This window comes from Branchiostoma belcheri, unplaced genomic scaffold, assembly GCF_001625305.1.
Source record: "Branchiostoma belcheri isolate BF01 breed outbred unplaced genomic scaffold, Haploidv18h27 scaffold92, whole genome shotgun sequence".
NCBI classification, from domain to species: Eukaryota; Metazoa; Chordata; class Leptocardii; order Amphioxiformes; family Branchiostomatidae; genus Branchiostoma; species Branchiostoma belcheri.
The window spans coordinates 153,966-173,461 of NW_017804598.1; the positions used below are offsets into that span (position 1 = coordinate 153,966).

The 19,496-nt window shown below is 42.8% G+C and overlaps 1 protein-coding gene across 14 annotated transcripts in view; it reads left to right on the forward strand.

Moving 5' to 3' along the window:
- Positions 1–19,496, forward strand: part of LOC109488168 (roundabout homolog 1-like) — an 84,488-nt gene that overhangs the window by 53,382 nt on the left and 11,610 nt on the right. For 13 of the 14 annotated variants that reach the window (XM_019792327.1, XM_019792335.1, XM_019792333.1 and 10 more), the window contains 12 exons: positions 2,873–3,032; positions 3,523–3,728; positions 4,124–4,205; positions 4,955–5,135; positions 5,476–5,642; positions 7,268–7,395; positions 8,512–8,746; positions 9,708–9,823; positions 10,500–10,668; positions 12,740–12,964; positions 15,111–15,156; positions 16,135–16,292. In XM_019792327.1, coding sequence (XP_019647886.1) covers positions 2,873–3,032; positions 3,523–3,728; positions 4,124–4,205; positions 4,955–5,135; positions 5,476–5,642; positions 7,268–7,395; positions 8,512–8,746; positions 9,708–9,823; positions 10,500–10,668; positions 12,740–12,964; positions 15,111–15,156; positions 16,135–16,292 — 1,873 coding nt within the window. The remainder of the gene's footprint in view (positions 1–2,872; positions 3,033–3,522; positions 3,729–4,123; positions 4,206–4,954; positions 5,136–5,475; positions 5,643–7,267; positions 7,396–8,511; positions 8,747–9,707; positions 9,824–10,499; positions 10,669–12,739; positions 12,965–15,110; positions 15,157–16,134; positions 16,293–19,496) is intronic. The other variant, XM_019792334.1, reaches the window with a different exon arrangement.

A 19,496-nucleotide genomic window follows, 5' to 3' on the forward strand; every position in this document is an offset into this window, starting at 1 on the left:
GGCCCTCCCCCCGCTATAAGAAAACTTTCCTTGGCCCTCCCCCCCTTTCTGAAACATTACAAATGCCCCTGAAACTACATCCTAATTAATACTATCAACAATCAATAATAATTTATTAATAGTTTGATATGATATTTAAGTGCGGCACGCGACGAAGTGAAATATTCCGTGGGAAGCTCCCGGCTCTTGAGCGTGCCCGCCGGGCCAAGGAAATGGGGCAAATTTGCGCGGACGGGGATTGGCTTTTAAAATACCTGGCGGAATGGCCACGTAAGCGCTGCGCGTCAGCGCTGCGCGGGGGGAGAGCACGAGAGTCTCTCTGGTGTGTTTTAGAGTCATTTCTGAGCAAATAAGCAACGAAGTAATACTGATGTTTTCAGTACATTCATGTGCCTGTCGGTACATTTTACGACTGAGAAAATAGAATATTGAAAATGCATCTATGTTTTGGACGACTAAATTTCACGGAACGGGGCAAATAAAGAGTTCGCGATGCATCTAAGTTAGCGAAAAAAAAGAACCAAATACAAAAAGAAATGCCGCCTCTTTATAGACCGGATCAGTTAAATCATTTTCCGATCGCGGGGAACGCACAGAAGCCAGGTCGGAGTATTTTCGCTCGACAAAATCTGACGTCGTGCTGTCCACTCGTTCATGCAACTTGTCCAACGTGTCACTCGCATCAAGGTTCTGCAAAGACACACGTATCCTCTGGTGCACTTTGCTACGCTCACGAAGGTTGCTGCGTTTTTGGCTGAATGAAAATGTCGGGGATTTGTACCGACATCTTTTTCCGACGACGCCATTTTGGCGAACAGAGTTACGGGAGATATGGAAGAAACCAATCATACTCGGGGGCGACCAATTTCGGGCGAAGGCGCACACGCATTTTCGGTTCCGTGACCGGCTGCCAAGGACATATAGCGTGTACTTTCCTACTTCTCAAAGCATTGAAAAGGTATAAGAATTGTGATAAAAAGTTTTCCTTGGCCCTCCCCCCGCCTTCTCTTATTTTTCCTTGGCCCTCCCCCCGTACGCACCGGCCCTCCCCCCCCGGTAAATACCGTAGGGTCCCTTAGGAGGTCGAAAATTGTAGAGTTGAGAATGTTAGAAGGTCAAAAAATGTAGAGTTTAAAATGTTAGTAGGTCAAGAGTTGACCTAGAATCTAAAGAGTCAAAACTGTTAAAAGTTGAAGAGTCATACAGTATTCTAATATCTGCTTGAAGAAGGTACCAGATTTTGACCCCACTCTTGACCAGCAAATTCCTCCCTTTCCTGTGGCACCAGCTGGAAAATGATGGATGTCCAAATTACTAGGGAAATGTCCATCAATTCCCCACAGCAGACTCATTACATGGGTAAACAAATACTCCACTGATGAGGATACACAGGACACCACTGCTACATCCTAACTAGTTCATTAAGGCTGGGAAATTGGGGAGAATGATCTTAATAAAGGATCATTTATCTATTTTATGGAGCCATGGTCTTGGATGCAAATGAGAAGCAGACTGTCTAGGTTTAGGGGGAGAAAAGGATGTGGTGGAAAGAAACTGCCCCCTCCCCCAAGCAAGACTTCCTTTCCTCTCAGAATATACTGTATTTTGACTAGGCGATTTACTGTTAATGACAGACAGGCATCACCTGGTATTGAAAAGTTTTTTTGAAGACTACTCCATAGAGTATGGAAGCTTAGCATGGACAGGATGGATGATAACACTGATAATGGTATACAGGAAGCTTCTGAAGGAGATAGGTTACAGGATACTGTGTTCAATGTGCTGAAACATTATACATCAAGGTCTTCCATACCTCAAGGGCCTTTCCTGTGGCATCAAGACCTTTCTTGACATCAGGGTTACATCTAACCCCTTATAAAAAACTTTATGTCTGGCCACACAGAATTTTTGAATTAACCCCCCTCCCCCCAGAGGAAGGAGAGGGATGTAAACCTAGAAGATTTATTCCAGCATGTGTACAAACCAAAGGGTCAGGAACAAGCGACCCCTGGAAGAGAAGGGCACCATTCTGTGTGTGATTGATGGCACATCACATCTGTACTCCCCTACTGAACATGGCAGATTGACTGGCCAGGTGTTGAATGGAACTCTGACCAAAACATCTGGGTGGTAGAGATACTAGGATCCCCCACAAATCATTGACTCCATTCATGAGACTGTTGACAATAACAATTGAACCATTGATGTTGGGTGGCTTTGCCTGCAGTATCTCCTACATGGTTGCCATATTTAGTACCATTTGTAGTCTGTCTTCCAGTCAGTTTTCCCAGAAAGAGTTAGTAACTGAAATTCTGCATTTCTTATAACAGTTATGTTACTTAGAAGAAGTTAGATGCTAAATGTTGTGCCATACTGTTTCAGAAATGTATATTTAATGTGTGCATCAGATATTAGAGTTCTTTCCAAAAATTTTTTGAATCAAACTCACCCTGTGTTTTCAGTGATGACCAAGACTTGTATTTTACCAGTACATTGTGTGTCCAAAATGCTCCCATACTTTCCCACTACATTGTGTGTATTCCCCACCACGATAAAACAATTTTACTACTAAAATCAAAGAACCCACATATTATAGAAGTGGGTAAATTCATCTTCCAATGCCTCAAAAGAAGAAGTCAAACCCAGCAAAACTAGTACTAAAGTACCACAATCACATGTTGTAGAAATGTGACATTAGACGTAGTCTTTTATATCCTTGTATTTTCTTTTTCATTCATGTTGTTTGTACCTGCTATAGCCCTTGGGCATGTATTTGCAATAAACTTTCAATTGTAAATTGTACAAAAATGTGTCTGGTCATTATGATAGAGATAGATGTCCTACATCTCTGTTTCTTGTGTCCTGTGTGCAGGTGCTGATGTTTCCCAACCAGAACCACGGGCGTTTCAAGGTGACCAGTAACGGTGAACTGATCATCTCCGGGGTACAGAAGGCTGACGAGGGCTGGTACGTGTGTTCCGCCCTCAGCGTAGCGGGCAGCGAGACTGAGAGAGCCTACCTCAAAGTCGCAGGTAAGAGATGCATTTGTTTTCATCCATCCATTATATAATACCGTAAATGCATTTACTTTCAAAGTGGTTTTATTATTGCAGTTGTTGTGGTGCTCTCTTAATAAGATAATGCAAAGTACACAATACTGTAGTGCACTGCATTTATATTGTACTACAGTATTTCTTCAACCATGAACTTTAAACACAGCGAAAACCTCCTTTTTTCCTCACTTTTTCCACTGAAATATAAACCAATGTAAAAAAGCACATGTAAACGCACTTACACTAATGGTTTTTGCGTACGTAAAAAAGTCGGCAATTTTGTCAGCAAAATACGATAAAAGCTCAAACATCAAGTTCCAAGAATATTATGTTATGGTGTACAGAAAGTGTGAAATAGTGCAGAATGGAATGAAATTGAGCGAAATGGAAGGCCATTCTGTACACCCCACGTATTACAGTGATCAAATCTTATAAAGCTTTATAAACACTGTCGATTTCTTGGTCACAGTTCTGTCAGATAGACCACCACCCATCATCAGACAAGGCCCCACCAACATGACCCTGAACATCGGCGAGCTGGCCATGCTGCCCTGCCAGGCTTCTGGCAACCCCGCTCCCAGCATCAGGTGGCTGAAGGACTCCAACCCCATCCTGGCCACTGACCACCGCATCATGCTACTGGACAGGGGCACTCTCCAGATATCTGACGTCCGAGTAAGTGCTGGATTTTTTATATTAAAAAAAAAACACAGGGGGAAATGAATTGTTGCAGCAAGGAGAAGGGGGAAGCTCAGAATGTAGAATGTATTTTTGTGGGAGGGTTCGTAATGAAAACTGTGAAAACAAAATTAACATAGATATTTCAGAGTTCACAGTTTACAATAATATTAAGTTGGATTTCATCATTTTTTTATATTTCAAAGGATCAAGGTTATGAATAACCAAAAAAAGAATTAGGTTAATCAAAACTTCATAACAGTTTAATGCATATCAAACTCAAAGTCAGAAAAAATTGCAGTCATTATTGGGTGATGCAAGCACTGAATACTCATTGCCAAGGTCAGTGTCTCTTGCAGTACATTCAATCCTTGCTTTACAATTTCTTTCAGATCGGTGACTCGGGCATGTACACCTGTATTGCTTCCAGCGAGAGCGGGGAGACCACATGGACTGCATCTCTCAACGTCCATGGTAAATAAACCACACTGATAGTGTGGCCATCCTGACAACTAGAACGATATCTGCCAACTAGAACCTGAATCTTCCTGTTAAGCTCCTTTCTTATCAAGTAGATTCTCACACGATAAAAGTTTTTAAGAGTATCCACTGACAGGATATTTTATGCGTGTGTGTGTCTGAGTTGTAAAAACCCACCAGATGGGAGAGTTCAGTTTATTTGAACTGCCATAACAAGCCTTAAGGTTTGCTTAGCAGTGGAACAAACAGTAGTTACAACATGTCTATTAAGATGCTGGCCCACACTCTCAAGACAATGTGGAGGTTGTTTAGCTGTTGGCAGAAAGGTGACAGCCATGAGCTTTTCGTAATTAAAGACCCTCTCCTATTTATCTATTTATACTGCTGACAAACTGTTTGGAAAGTGTACTTATTTTGACAAGTATAGCTCAACTTGATAAAGTTTTGTCACAAGTTAATGCCTGATTTTGGTCCCTGTAAATGTGTAATTGTAGTATAGGTTCAAGTGTTTATGGTTTTTTTACACATGAAAGTATTGTTTTGGGTGGTGCTTATTTGTGCTAGGTTTGTATGTTTGGGTTCCAAATTGAGTAGGTAGAAATTCAATTTCACGTCTTGATTGACAGGGGGTTCTCAACCGCTGTGCTTGTGCTATTAGAATTTTGTGATGTAATTTATTAACACAATCTAGAATATCTACTTTCTGGAAGTTTGAAATCTCTGATTTCTTGTTCTCTCTGCAGAACCTACAGACCCTTCGCAGGTATTCCCTCCCAGAATGCAGCCGGAGTCGTCGGACTTGCCCGGCCCTCCGTACAAACCAGCCATCAGTAACATCACCAAGTCTAGCCTGCGCCTGACCTGGAGACCCAGCGCCAAAAGTGGAGCTTCTGAAGTCAGGTCATACACTGTGGAGTACTTTAGGTGAGGAGAAAAGTTGTCTATTATTTTGAGGAGGCCTTTTACAGGCCTTGTGCACATTAAAGAACCCACCATACTTATGGAAAAGAGGTACTTTGATGTCGTATTGAGGTTATCTGAGTTAGCACTGAATGGCAGCTGCTCCAGACCCTTGTGATTCAGCCCCACCAATTATAAGCTCACAATTCAGCCCTTGGCTGCAAAGAGAAAGAGAAGCTATCCCACCCAATAACAATTAACAAAGTTTGCTAACAATATATTCTACAAGATTTGCATTATATTTTCTACATAATGACTTTTGAACACCTTATACACCACTGAACTGCTATATGTGCCCATACAGCCATGACCTGGGGACTGGCTGGGTGACTGTTGCTTCAGATGTCCGTAGTACTACCTACGTGGTCAGGAACCTGCGGACTGCTACGTCCTACATGTTCCTGATTCGTGCACAGAACGGCCAGGGCCTCAGCCTACCCAGCCCTGTCAGTGATGCCATCAGAACGAAAGGTTTGTTTGTTCATTTATTTATTATCTGTTTCTGTGTTCTTTAGCTAAGGTGGTACTCTTTGTGACTGGGCGCTGCCTTTTCAGTGGCCCTGGGTAAATACATACACAGACAATGCAACATTATGTCCAAGACAAGACCAGTACAAAATAATGTATCAAAATAAAATGAAAATCATAGTCCATACTTGCAATCGAGGAGCGATGTTGTAAGGATTCTTTATAGCAGATTTATTTTTAAAGGGCATTCTTCCAAAGTTTTGTATGCTATATCAAAGGTCTTGGTTGCTACAAGTTTAGTGCTGTCAGTGTCTTTGCTTGAAACAATGTGATATTACAGAAATATATCTTTGGGTCACATGCTCACACTGATAGATGTGTAGTCAAAGTTTTCTGAAACTTGGGTTCTATAATGAAGACAAAGTTGTCCTCACTTTATGGAAGTGTTTCTATCGGAGGGTAATTTCCCACTCAAGTCCTGTGATGACCTTTGGCTACCTTTCAAAAGGATCATCCCTGAAGGCATATTGATTGGAGCGACCCTTTAGCCCCTATCTTTTTCAAAGTATTGAGCTATCAGACTCTCCGGTGGATGTGGCTAAACTAGATAATGGTGCGTCCGCTCTACTTCAGACTGATGAAAATGTCCTATCAGGACAGACAGGACAGACTGTGTTGAAAATCATTAACCATAGATTGTCCTTTTAGGAACAATCCTTCGTCATTACAGTCAAAAGTTACCTGTAATTAAGACTACCAGGAGTCCGCAATGCTTTCCTTTCGGTCGTTTTTGTGAAGAAATATTGATCAGGTCGTAGATGGATCCGGGAATAGCCAATTTAGTTGTTGGGTATTAGGAGAGTGGTCACATCTGGGCTGGGAGTACCCTGAAGACCAGGCACCTGTTTCCAGAGACAGCCTGTAATGGTGTAGGCCATTTCCAGACATTGATTCACTCATCAGGCATTCAAAGTGTGTGTGTGTAGTTGAAAACACTACAAATTTTGTTAAAACTTTGCAGCATTTTGAGTAGATTATAATACAACGACATGATAATCGGCAAACATTGAAGGTGTAGTTTTCATCTTATGCTGTTGATTGAATAGGAAAATTTATGACTTGAAGTCTCAGACGTTATATTGATCTTGCAGAAGTTTGAATCGATGTGTAAAGTTGATGAACATGCACCATGTAAGTTCCGGCTTCAGCAGGGGTGATTCAGGTCATGAGTCGCCCTGTAATAGTTGCCGCATTGAAAAATGGCTTCTGCGGGAAATTACCGGATGATTCACAGATGCGATCCTCCCCCAAAAACGTCAGCTGTGATAGGAAATACAGGGTTAGGATGTACGTGATACGCATCTCTGCACAACTGGGGTCACCTCATCAAAGAACATGTTGTACAAACCATACAGGAAGTGGGGAAACTGGAATGTTTTCCTTGATTTCTGTGTTTATTTTCACTAGACAACAGCTGAGAGTTAACAGACTTCATTGGCTTCAAACACCTGTCTCTCGAAACATCTTAGTTTAGGATGTATTTCAGAAAACTATCATTTGAACTGCAAATTATATCTCCTATGCTGTTACCATATTTATAAATCATACAATATTTATTTTTCATCTAGGAGACTCAGCCATCCCCACCCTGAGTCCAGAAGATCAGCAACTTGTGGAACAAAAGCTACGTTCGGTTCAGATCGAGATGAGACAGCCAGTTGCCATCAGTTCCACCGAAATCCAGGTCAACTGGCAGGTAAGACAAGGCACTATCCCAAAAAACATCTTCCTCTAAGCTGTTGTACTAAGATTTAATGTTCTAATTCCTGATATCTGTCTGTAAAGACACTGTCTAAGTCAAGATGTCAACTGTGAGATACGTTAAACTTAAGTGCACGGCGTTGGTTTGTTTGAAAGGGATTTAGGCTGGATAGAGGGGGTTAATCCGAACGGGTCTAGATTGTCGTTTTCTTGTGTACGTTTAAAGTAACGCAGCCAGTATGCTAGCAGTGTCGCCACTATACCAAGTCACAGATCGTACCAGTTGTTTCTTACCTCAAACCATGTAGTCCTGTCAAGCAGACATTCGACATATGCGTGTGCAGGGCCTTTCCTGTAGCACGGTTTACATAAAGGTGTGGGTAAGGACAGGCTGTTAGCCCACTTGTCCAACTGCCAGCCTAATGTCAACCACCTGCGCTACAGAGGAAATCCAGTTACCCTTGCACTTGAGCCTGGTAACCCTTACAGATACACGGGAACATGACAGTGAATGGTACCGATCACAGGGAAGGGGGTTTTGACATCAAATGTTAGCTGAATGTAGTGTCGTGACCCTGCGAATGCCTCGCTTTGCTATGGTAAACTTTTGCTGTCACTTCTGAACTGACTAATTGTATGTTTCTCTTTGAAGTGCATTTGTGAAGGATAACAGAGCTAGCCAATTTGTTCACATGTTTCCTATGTTTTGATGCAAGATGACAAATTGATTATGACTTTAAATACTGTACACGTACATGTACATGTAGTTCTCACTGTTACGATCATGATTGATAGGAAGGGTTTTCTTTCCCAATCTTCCTTTAAGAGAACTTCAGTCTATGATGTTGTAATGCAGTGTCTCCTCTTAATACATCCGTTTCAAGTTCAAAATAGGCATGCATGTAGTTTTTTTTCTTTGTCTGAAGTACATCATAATTATGCAGCACCAGTTCAAGAAGTATTGCTAAGAAAGCCATGTGCTTAGAATTTGTACTGGTTACAGAGTTAGGTAGCAGGGAGAACATTATCCTTTACATGCAACACACATCTACATGTTGCTTTAATTATGAGTAAACTAAAAGAGTTCATTCTCTTGTCCCCTTCTCACAAGGTGAGAAACTTCAAGGGACTGGAGCGGTATCTGCAGGGCTTCCACATCATGTACCGCCCCAGCTACAGCAACGCCCCCTACTCCACGGAGACGGTGACGGACAAGCGCGCCAGCACCGCCGTCGTCAACGGGCTGGCCAAGTTCACCTCCTACGACATCATGATCCAGCCTTTCTTCAACGAGAGACACCAGGGTCCGCCCAGCAGCCCCGTCACTTCCAAAACACTGGAGGATGGTGGGTGGAAAATCTGGGCTTTCAATTAAGGGACTACGAGACAAATCAGGCTGTGACAGAACTGTCAAGATAATACGGTCTTTTCAGTAACAAGAAATTGAATATTGTACGACTATCCCAAGAATACCCTCAGTTGCAATCATACGACGATCACATGATGTACAATGTATGGTGGTTTGAAGAATTGAACATTTTGTTAGTCTGATCTCGTATGTTACCTCCCAATAGTTATATACTGTGAATTTTGCCCTTGGAGCAGCCGGTAATTTTTAAAAATCTGACTACATGATGGCAAGTTCACTACCCATCATCCGTAACTATCTCTCATCAGCCCTTCATCATGTCCAATCAGTCGACAAGGGCACGTTTCTCCACCACATCACAGACCGGCACAGATCAACCCAGCATACACCATTCATTCGGACAAATTTGGGTCTAATCCATCGAGTATCGGTTGCTGGGAGAAAATTGGATGTGGCCATGGCACCCTTCCATGTCGCCCAAAGCAATTAGCCGGGATGGGAATGCGCGGTATTAGACACTTAATTGGCCACCCCGGCAGCCCTCTGTTGATATCAGGCAATCTTCTGTTGCAGTAATTGTGGTTACCAGCTATCAGTGTAGATGGCTGTACCGCAAATCATACCACACCGAGTGTATGTACCCGCAACCGGTGCAATGTACTGACCTACATACGTCATATTCCAGCTATAATAATCGCTTTGAAGTATGACGGACATGGAGGGGGTTCAAAGGCATATGCCAGAGGAATGGCATATCTAGGAACCCCGTAGTGCACTTTGTACCGGAAGGCCATACGATAGCATGTGTTTTTTTTTTTGCGAACTTTTTTTAGGGTAGTCTAGTTGGCTGATGATTCGTAGATGTGACATTTAACTGGGTTTTAATGACACGGTTTGCGCACACGGTTTTAAATGAGATGATGTTGTGCCCCTTGCAGCCCCATCTGCGGCCCCCCAGGGGGTTACGGCAACCCTGGCAACCAAGGACAGCATCCGCATCCAATGGGAAGGCATCCCCAGGGATAAGGCCAACGGCGTCATCAAAGGATACCAGGTGGGACGACCAGCAACCTTTATTACTACCTGGGGTGGCCGACGATTGAAAAGACCTTGGGCAGACTTTTCTCCGCTCAGCACACATGCTGTGGATTATATGTTTGAAAGTGATGGATGGTTCAAAAGTCTCAGCTATACATGTAGTCATGTGAAGTTCATGTGTTTAGCAGTTGAACAGTTCTGTTGGGGACTTTATGAAGCAAGTCGAGTCCTTGCATGCTGGGCAGTGTCCATCAATCAGATGCCTGTATTTTGGTCCATGAAGTTTATGAAAAGGATTGAGTTAGAATCAGACATGTGCAGAAGTCGTGCACAAGTATGGAAAAATGAGTTAACTTGAATCTGTGGAATTGTAAGTCAGTACAATGCTATAATACAGAAAAGATAAGAAAGCACATAGTGGGAGGTTGTCCTTCCTTGACAGGTTAGTGCAGGTAAGTTTGGAGGTACATATAACCTGCACTGGTCCATGTACTTGGGTTTATATGTACATGTAGGTGGATTTTTATTTTGTGTCATTGTCTGTCACCACCTATTAAGTATAAAAGAAATAAAGGCAATGGTTACTTCATAGTTTTTAGTATGGGCCATACATTCTAAATTCTGAGTGGTGCAGATAATTTTCGGTGTTCCAAAAAGAAAATATTTCATAAGAATTCCTCTGTCCCTTCCAGGTGTGGTGCCTGGGTAACGAGACCAGGTTCCACAAGAACATGACCACCAACATGACCTCTGTGGTGATCCGTGACCTCATCCCGGGCATGCTGTACAGGATTGAGGTGGCCGCCTTCACCACTGCACCGGGCTACGGCCCCTCCAGCGAGCACAGATACATCCAGATGGGTGAGCTACCAGCAAAGCTGTTAGCCTAGAATCCAGACTAGTCTGGCTACGGTTTGCTCCGACGATCGCTTTCATGTAGAAAAGTCTAGTCCAGTCCCATTGAAATGTTAGGTCCTTACAGAACGTCTGGCATTAGTTTGAGAATTCAAAATCTCTCAGAAGCAGTGCAATGGGAGGTTAACTTTCAAATGCATGTTCAAACCAGATTGCTACAACCTTAGGAGGACCATGTGACCTCGGGCCAATGAGAACTCTTGCCTAAAGTTCAGTTGAATATTCAAATGTTATTTTCGTATCTTCATGAACTCGTGCCAGACTGGAAGCAAAGAACCTAACAGAGTTAGAACAAGATGGATACCAGGCTACCAAAAGTGTCACATACAGTATCGTGTAGAAAAGTTTTCCCAAGTCTTCAACTTGAAAAATTGCTCCAGCATTCGTTATCTGGGCTGACATCTCGTGCCAGCAGCCATTCTACCGCCAAACCTTTGAAGCCGCTGTCTCTCAACACAGGCTGCTGACATTGAATACCACCTATGATAAATTTCGACCGAGACTGAAATGGGGGATCAATAGTTTGATAAATCTCCTCGGGAGTGAAAGCGCCTTGGCAGCCTCCCAGTCAGGCACAAAATTTGTGGATCCAAGTTAAATGACCCTATTTCACGCCACAGCCCAGCACGAGAATGACAAGTGAGCGATGATGGAAAGATAAGGTGCAAGTATTCGTTTTGACCAGTCGAGAAGGAATTTCCAATTACTGGCACACAACTGCACTTGGAGTCCGGGGAGATGGATGAATCTTGTCACGAATTGTAGTCGTGTGATGCATCATGGATATTAGCTGGTTACAAAGGGCCTGGCCACAGTACTTCTGAAGAATACTTTTATTTACAGTGGACACACCGGGAAACTATAGATTTTTTTCTTCGTGGTGACCCCTCTGCTGCAATATCTTGACACTGCGATTATGCATATCCCTTGGTTCCATCAGAAAGTTAAATCATTGCCAAAACCTCCTCTCCTTCTACCACAAAATTAATTCCCGTGAAAATTACCATTCATACATTATGCAGTGTCTGTATGTCAACCTGGTATTTTTTAGCTTCTTGAATACTAGTCTAGACTATGTCCTTTCACCATTGAGCTTTCTATTGTTGTGCATTACAGTTATACAGTTTCTTTTTAAAAAATCGATAATATTCTCATATGAAGAGTCCACCTCCAGGTAGTGTCATCACTTTGCACTATTTGTTGGAAGCCTAGGGAACACAGCTCGAACCTGTAGTTGCTAGCAGGTAGTTGTTTAACGTGTGAGGTGTATCGGATTTGTGTTAACCCCGGAGTGAACTTGGCTAATCTAATCACGTCCTACCTGATGGCTGAAGACGTGTCGGTGTAATGAAGGCTCAGAAAGGTGGCGACTGATCAATATTAATAGAGCCGCCATGTAAGCTCCGCCTGGGGGGACTTAATCAATTCATCCTGCAAGGTCAACAGCACAGCTGGGCCTTTCTCCTCGCCAAATAACATGCGTAATGTCAAGAGATATGAAAATCAGATTACTTCGACAAGATTCCTGTCTCCTCAAAGTGTCTGCGTCGTAAATATCCCTCCTCAATCGCCGCCGCGTATTGTTGTGATTTTATAACCTTGATAGTCACTCCCTTAAATCAGATTTGGAGCCTGGCTGCTTTGTAATCACTCAGAAAATGACATTTTATGTCACAAAATCGAGTTACCTGTCTTGCGACATTACTTTGACGCAGGTTCACATGCAGAAAGAGACAGGTTTTAGATATTTACTGTCAGCATCAAATCTAGGCATTTAAAGATAACTGTATATGAAATCCTGTTGTTTAGAAATAACCTCTCATTTTCTCAGTTATTTTGTTCATTTTCTGAAATTATTCGTGAAATAGATATAGAATTCTGTACGCCCTACACAAAGTCAGTAAAGGACTCTCTCTCTCTCTCTTGCACTCTGATGTTGGGACTTGATGGTAGCCCACCATTTGCCTCTGTCCTGAGGTTTTTGTACTAATGATTTGTTTTTCTGTTGTTTCCCCAGACCCAAACCTGATGGCTAGCCCAGGCGAGGTGAGCCTCAGCCTGGCCCAGCAGATCAGTGACGTGGTCAAGACGCCGGCCTTCATCGCCGGCATCGGCGCCTTCTTCTGGCTGGCCCTCCTCATCTTCAGCATCTGGCTGTACCGCCGCCACAAGAAGAAGAAGTCGGCGCTCCGTGGTGATATCGGCGGCAGTGGTACTGTGCCGAATTACTTGTCTACTTTGCGTAGGTACCCTGTGGCTGTCTATGCATGCATGCTAACCTGTAGACTTTTAGTCCCTGCCTGCCTCGATGGCTGGACTAACAAAAAACCACCACTACTACACCACTGAATGCCAACCATGGACCTTGCTTGGCAGGGATGACAAAACACTTCCACATCTGCATTAATTAACATCCAACCCGGCCTGCCTGGCTTGGCCCCTGTTGTCCAGACTGGGCCTCCCCCTAGCAGGCTACGGTATGTACTACCGGTACCGACAGAAGCAGATGGAAGATTGAGTAGCCTTATACAGGTTAGCAGTCTCACAGGGTACTCCTCTTGTGTGCTGTGTGCATGACGTGGCCTTGCACAGCTTTGCACAGAAAACCCTGGCTTTGCCCTCTCCCCCCACTCCAGTTTACTCCTTCTATTTATATATATACCTCGGCTTCAACTTTCCACCGTAAATTTCCCACCAGTAGTGATGACGAGTTGCATGTTCTCTCGACTCCCCTGGGTTGAAAGGTATTTCGGACTCCATCTTCCTTTACACAACTTATACTTCAGGTACGTTGGTGGCATTAACTGCACGGTCGTTTCCACTCCTTACCTAGCAGTTTATCACTGCTACACAACTATCTATTACCTAGCACTGTCTTTAACGGGCAGTCACGGGGGTTCGCCTCTAAGACATCAGTTACAAATGAGTCGGAATAGCCAGTGATTACTACCGGCGAAACTTCCAGAATACCAAGTGGATTTGGCAACTCACCGGGGTATCCTCTAGTACGTGAACATGACGTATATACCCTGCAAACTTGAATGCCAGACCCGGGATTAGAATAGAACAACATTAACGGACATGCCAGTGGCTGTTGTACCGTCCCATACACAATTAAGATGGTATCTTGAAAGAGATTGCCTATTAAATGGCTCTGCAGAATGCACTGAGATGGAAGTGATTTGTCAAGAGCCTCCTGGCAAGGTCCAAGTGCATTCATTAGACGGAGAGATTGTCTTGAGTTAGAGAGAGGGAGGGGGGACAAATCAGACACGACATGTGATTAGAGTTCTTCATACTGCATAATCCCTACATTCCATCAAGCAAAAAAAAAAACAACATGTTTTATAATGCAAACAAATGAATACACAAAAGACAATGTTTATGTATTAAGGGTATGAGTATAATTGCAGTATAAAACCCCTTTAAGGTGGGGCCTTATATTTGATTTATGGCAACATATTGGGAAAATACTCATCACTAAGGCAGTAACATGATAGTTGTCATCATTTCATACATACTCCTACTCCTAGGGCAAAACGGGAAAATACCAGTAGTATTTCATGCAGTAGACATGTAGATATGAACAGTTCACAGTTAGGGCCTTGGTCATTGAATGAAAATGAATTTGCAGGAGATAGATTCTTCATATTACTAGCGTAATAGTGTTATTAGTACAATTCAATTATGTCATTCAAAGAAAAATGGAAGTTTGAACTATTAAAAAAATATGTATACCTACAATAGGTGAAAGTGTGCAAAATGATACAGTTGGACTTACTTTTTTTCTTTTTCTCTCTTTCTCTCTCCCCCACTCTGTCAGTCCACTCGTTCATTTACACCCCAGCAGGTATCTGGTCCTGTCTCTTTTGTTCATTGATTTTGCGTTTGCCGTTTTTTGCTGCATATATCTGTGCTGTTTCTCAGTTAGCCGTTGTGCCATGTTGTCATCTGTAACTCTAGCACACACAAAAAATTGCAAGCTTAAAGAAGAAGAAAACATTGCATTTTAAAGTCTTCATTCAACAATCTGCCATATTCCATGAGCATTGTAAGGATACAATTATTATACTAGAAGCAGAGAACAGCATGGCATGGTATCATTTATTATCCTTTTAGTTCTCCATCTTTCTTCTTGCTACGGTAAATCATCGTTTTATGCCTTTCTTTTCCTGTCTTTTACTCAACTCCTTAGGTCTTCTTTCCAATGCGAGCCTCATTTTATGCATGGTTGTATCTTCCTTGTAGCAACATGATCAAAGGTTGCCGTTACAGTTCTTGCATGTGCAGGCATTACTAGAGGAGCGTGTGGCATTAGCAGCTAGGGATAGTGAAAAGTGAGTTTGATGGAGAAGAAATAAACCGTGTGATGTTCATTCTCTCCACAGTGAATCTGAATAGGGACAGGGATAACGCTGCAGCAATAGCTGACAGGTGAGTTGACAGTTTCACGACAATGACAAGTTTTCGTTGTCACTTTCCCCATTGATGTTGCATACTAAAATGTACACCCTAAGTCGTCTCGCTGTGAAGTCTGAATTGTAAGTAATACAGCTCTGGCTTTCATTGCTTTGATTTATATAGGATGCAGTCATGTAATGCTTGATGATGGATGGCAAGACTTTAAACTTGAATCCACACTTGTTCATCATATTGCCAAACCTTCCGCACCGCCAACATTTAAGCCAGCAGACTGTTGAAAGAGATGTGGGAAGCTATCAATCTTGCTTTACGTGATGCATGTAATGGAAGAAGTAAAAAAAGAAGGAGCCAGTATATTGAAAATACTTGTTCATGTAGTGTATACTGTGTCTATTGTGGTAAGGATCATGTTGCTAGCTAAAACTGGGCTTTGAATTTTCAACTAAACTTGTCTTCCACCCAGAAATTAAACTAGTACAGCAGACATTGTTTTCACAAGGCAGCAGCATGGGATATACATTGACCTTTTATGATAACCAAAACATTTGTGTAAGGCGTAGGAAAAGAAATGTTGTGTTTCCTACTTCCCAGCCAACCATAGAAAAAAATGCTGACCCTAACTTTTTTTGATGGACCCCTGCAAGGGACATTAATATTTTGAGCTGATTTTTTGTACAATAGCTCTATAATCTGACACCTGAGTGATGAAACGTTGTAAAATTGGTTTTCCAACATTGACGTTGAAAATATAAGTGTTCTTGTGCAAGTTTTACTTTGTTAAACTGTATTTTATAGGTTGGATCACTAGAGTTTGCCAAAGTCTAATGAAAAAGAAATAAATAAAAGATACTGACCCAACTCTACTGACCCAACTTTTCAGGACTGAAACAGGAAACAACATTTTTTTCCTAGGCCTAAACCAACTAGATAATAATCTTCACCCTAACAGTGTTGCCCTTGTAACAAAATGATTTCTGTGAAATGTTACAGCAACCACCACCACCACCAGCACTGGTTGGACCAGTCGTGGCCGAACACGTCGGCCCACCACCACCCTAACCAGACAGGCTGTACCATGACCACCTGCTGCAGCGGTAGTGGCGGCTCCATCAGTGAGATGGGCAACAACACCACGGGGAGGAAGTTTGGTATGACCCACTCATGTTTCTTTAGGCCACACTAAGTAATTTGTATGGATGACGTCCTCTGCGGACCCTAAATCTAATGCGAGAGCGCGAAAAAGAAAGCAAGAAGGGCTGAAAAATAACAAGATGCCTAGATATGTAATATACATTGTGTACTAAAGGACGGCAAATGTTAGGCAGGACACAGATCTTTTATTCCTCATGAAAACAGCAATAAATCAGTGGAACAGGAGTTGTCGTCCTGTCCTGGTTCTGATCCTGTTAATAGCCTTTCGCGTTACGGGTTTCATGTTAATTACAATTTGCGGCACTGTCGTGACTATTTTGGTCATGGTTACAGGAAGCGGAATTTCTTGTTTTTTCTTTCTGGGAACACCAAAATCCATGCGTGCTTGGACGTCATCCATAAAAATTACTTGGTGTGGCCTTACATACAACTGCTGTGCAACCTAGAGTGGCACCAGAAATATCCACATCCAAACACTTTCATGTGGCAAACCAGGAAGCTTTATATGGTCTTTTAGCCTTTCACAATATACATTTTATAGGCAGGTCTTAAATCTTTGCACGTTCACTTTGATTGAAGTTGATTGGTGAAGAAAAGGTTTTCCATAAAATTTTCATGTGACGTGATTATTTTTAGGGAATGAATGTTGTAAATTGAAGCACCAGTGCTGCATTTTAGAGCCTTTCTGGTAAGCTTTAGCCTGCTAAGGTAGCTGTTTGGTACAAAGTTTGTATTGGTTATGGTGTTAGGCAGCAGGAAGAAGGTTAAAAGAATGGGGGAATATTTTGATTCTGTGATTCAGTTGCTGGTGTTCAAATCTTCTGATTGTCTCATGGAAAATTCAACGATTCTTGTCGCCACTTGTGCCATGCAAAACTCTGCATTCATTCCAGTTCGACCTTTCAAAGGTCAGTACTTAAAGACATCGTTTAGGCTGGCTTGTTATATAAAATCCCTGCGTTTGATCTCAGTGGCGCTCGGTGCAGCCCGGGCATTTATATTCACAGCAGCGCCTGTCAAATCAAAATCTCATCACCGGGACCTCCCGGATGAAACGGGGCTCCACCGCCGTTGACAATGACGAAATGGCCGGATTATTGCTTTTGCAGCTCACATTCAAAGGCGTGGATTTAGGCCGGGGATAGATGTGGTAAGCTCACAGGGGAGCTGCTTTATAGGTAGTACATGTACACACATACACACAGCCAGGAGCCTGCTTCTAGTACCTACTCTCAATTCCGCCCGACCTTTAACACCCAAATCACATACCTGCCTTGCAATGGGGAATCTTACACTCTATGGAAATCCTTTCCCCCCCTTCCAAATGCCTTTACCCTTTTATACGCAGTTGTTGGAGCATGGAGGATGTCTGATATTTCCATTAGACTGAAGACCGACGCTTCGGCACGTTTCAGTCCGCCTTTTAGCCGTAGTTCGTGTAGTTTGGGCAATCATGTCCATAATCACATGCATGAGAAATTGCCATATGAAATGGAGGTGTCAATCCATTAGGCAGAGGCCATCATCCATTCTCGACGGTGAAGTCATAGTAACAAGATAGCTCCGCCGTTCTTTAGAAATGCATCATGTATGAGGTGAACACTGTAGTCTACCTGCAAGTAAAGCTTTTTATTGGGGGGCTATACAAGGTAGTATCCACCAGTCGAAATGTGAAAGGTGAGCTCTTAGATCCAGGGATATTATTCCAAATGCATGTAACCCAGGGATATACATCAGACAGCGTTAGTAAAGTGCTATCATGGAACAGCAGAAATACAGTATCTGATGGATCGCGGCCCGAGGCGGCGGTTTAAAGAAACTCGCCATTCATCACGGGGCGGCCTCGGATTTATATTCATGGCGAAAATCAGAAGATAAAGGCCATGAGGGAAATCAGTTAGGAAGTAACAAGACCTCCAAGTACAGGTATAGGAGACGTTTGTGCTATTAAGACTTAATTTTACAGTCTGTTTCACAGTCGGGGTATTGATTTCTGCAACAAAATCGTACAATCCCATCTTGGAGGGGGGGAGAAACTATGGAGGTATTAATTCTGGACTCGATAACCGGAGAATTTTTCTGTTAGACAGAGAAGATGGTGGGGACGATAACACTCGCTTATATCGAAGATGGTGTCAGTTCGGAAGGAGTGACGCCGGTAGATTTGGCAGAGACAAATCACAGCGTTGTGGTATTCAGAGGCTATCAACACTTTGAATCCATTCCAAGGAAAAAGTCGCTGGAAATGCAGGACTAAATGGCCAATGTCCCATTTGTCTATCTGTCGGTTTTGCTCAACTTCAGTTGGCCTGGCATGGATTTCTGAACATGGCAGCCTTTTTTTAAAGGCTTGGATTGTTGCTTGATGAAGAGACTGGCACTCATTTGTGTCTCAACCTTGTTTTGAGTGTGACAAAGGAAAGCTGTTCTGTTCACACATGTTGCTTAGACTTGACTTTTCAAGAATCAACAGTTTTACAACATTTGTCTCAATTACACCATCTTTGTCAATCACTGGACTTCAAAAGGGTGAAGTGAATGTCGTATTTATAGTATTTGTTCGTATCAGACAAAGTATGACAAACGTGGACGGATCTTCATGCTTTATGGGTGGGAAGAAACACTTCTATTGATTTCAATTACTTTCTCCGGAAAGGAAGTTGGTGCTGTTGAATGCATTGAATAACTGTTTTGGATGGCTTGGAGGCCCATCATCTGTCAGATACTCAAGGTTTTCACCCTAACTTTCCCCACAGGCTTTTGTAATGGATTCTCTGGGAGACAAGGGGTAGAGGTCAATAGGATCTCTCCAGCTATCCATCACCAGACAATCTGACTGGCCAGGTCACCGATTTCCCAGTGATACAGTTTCCATCCTTGACTTCTTAATGCAGAGTAGAATCCAGGCGCTCTGATAAGGCATATCAGGAGACAGAAAGCATTCATTAACCCTAGAACGCAGGGTTTTGAAACATTTCTCATGCAGATTGACTACTGGAATGCATCCGCAAGCTTCTTCCATCAAAGCGTTGATGTTGCCAGCAGGTTAGGGCAGTTGTGCCTGTATAATTGGTCTTTAGGATCACCTGAGTGGTCACTCTCCCGCTGTCTTTGCTCCCATTAGCATGCTTGGGACACCTCAAATGATGTGTGGTCACGAAACCACTCTCAGAAGTCTTACCCTCCTTCCTGCCAGGACG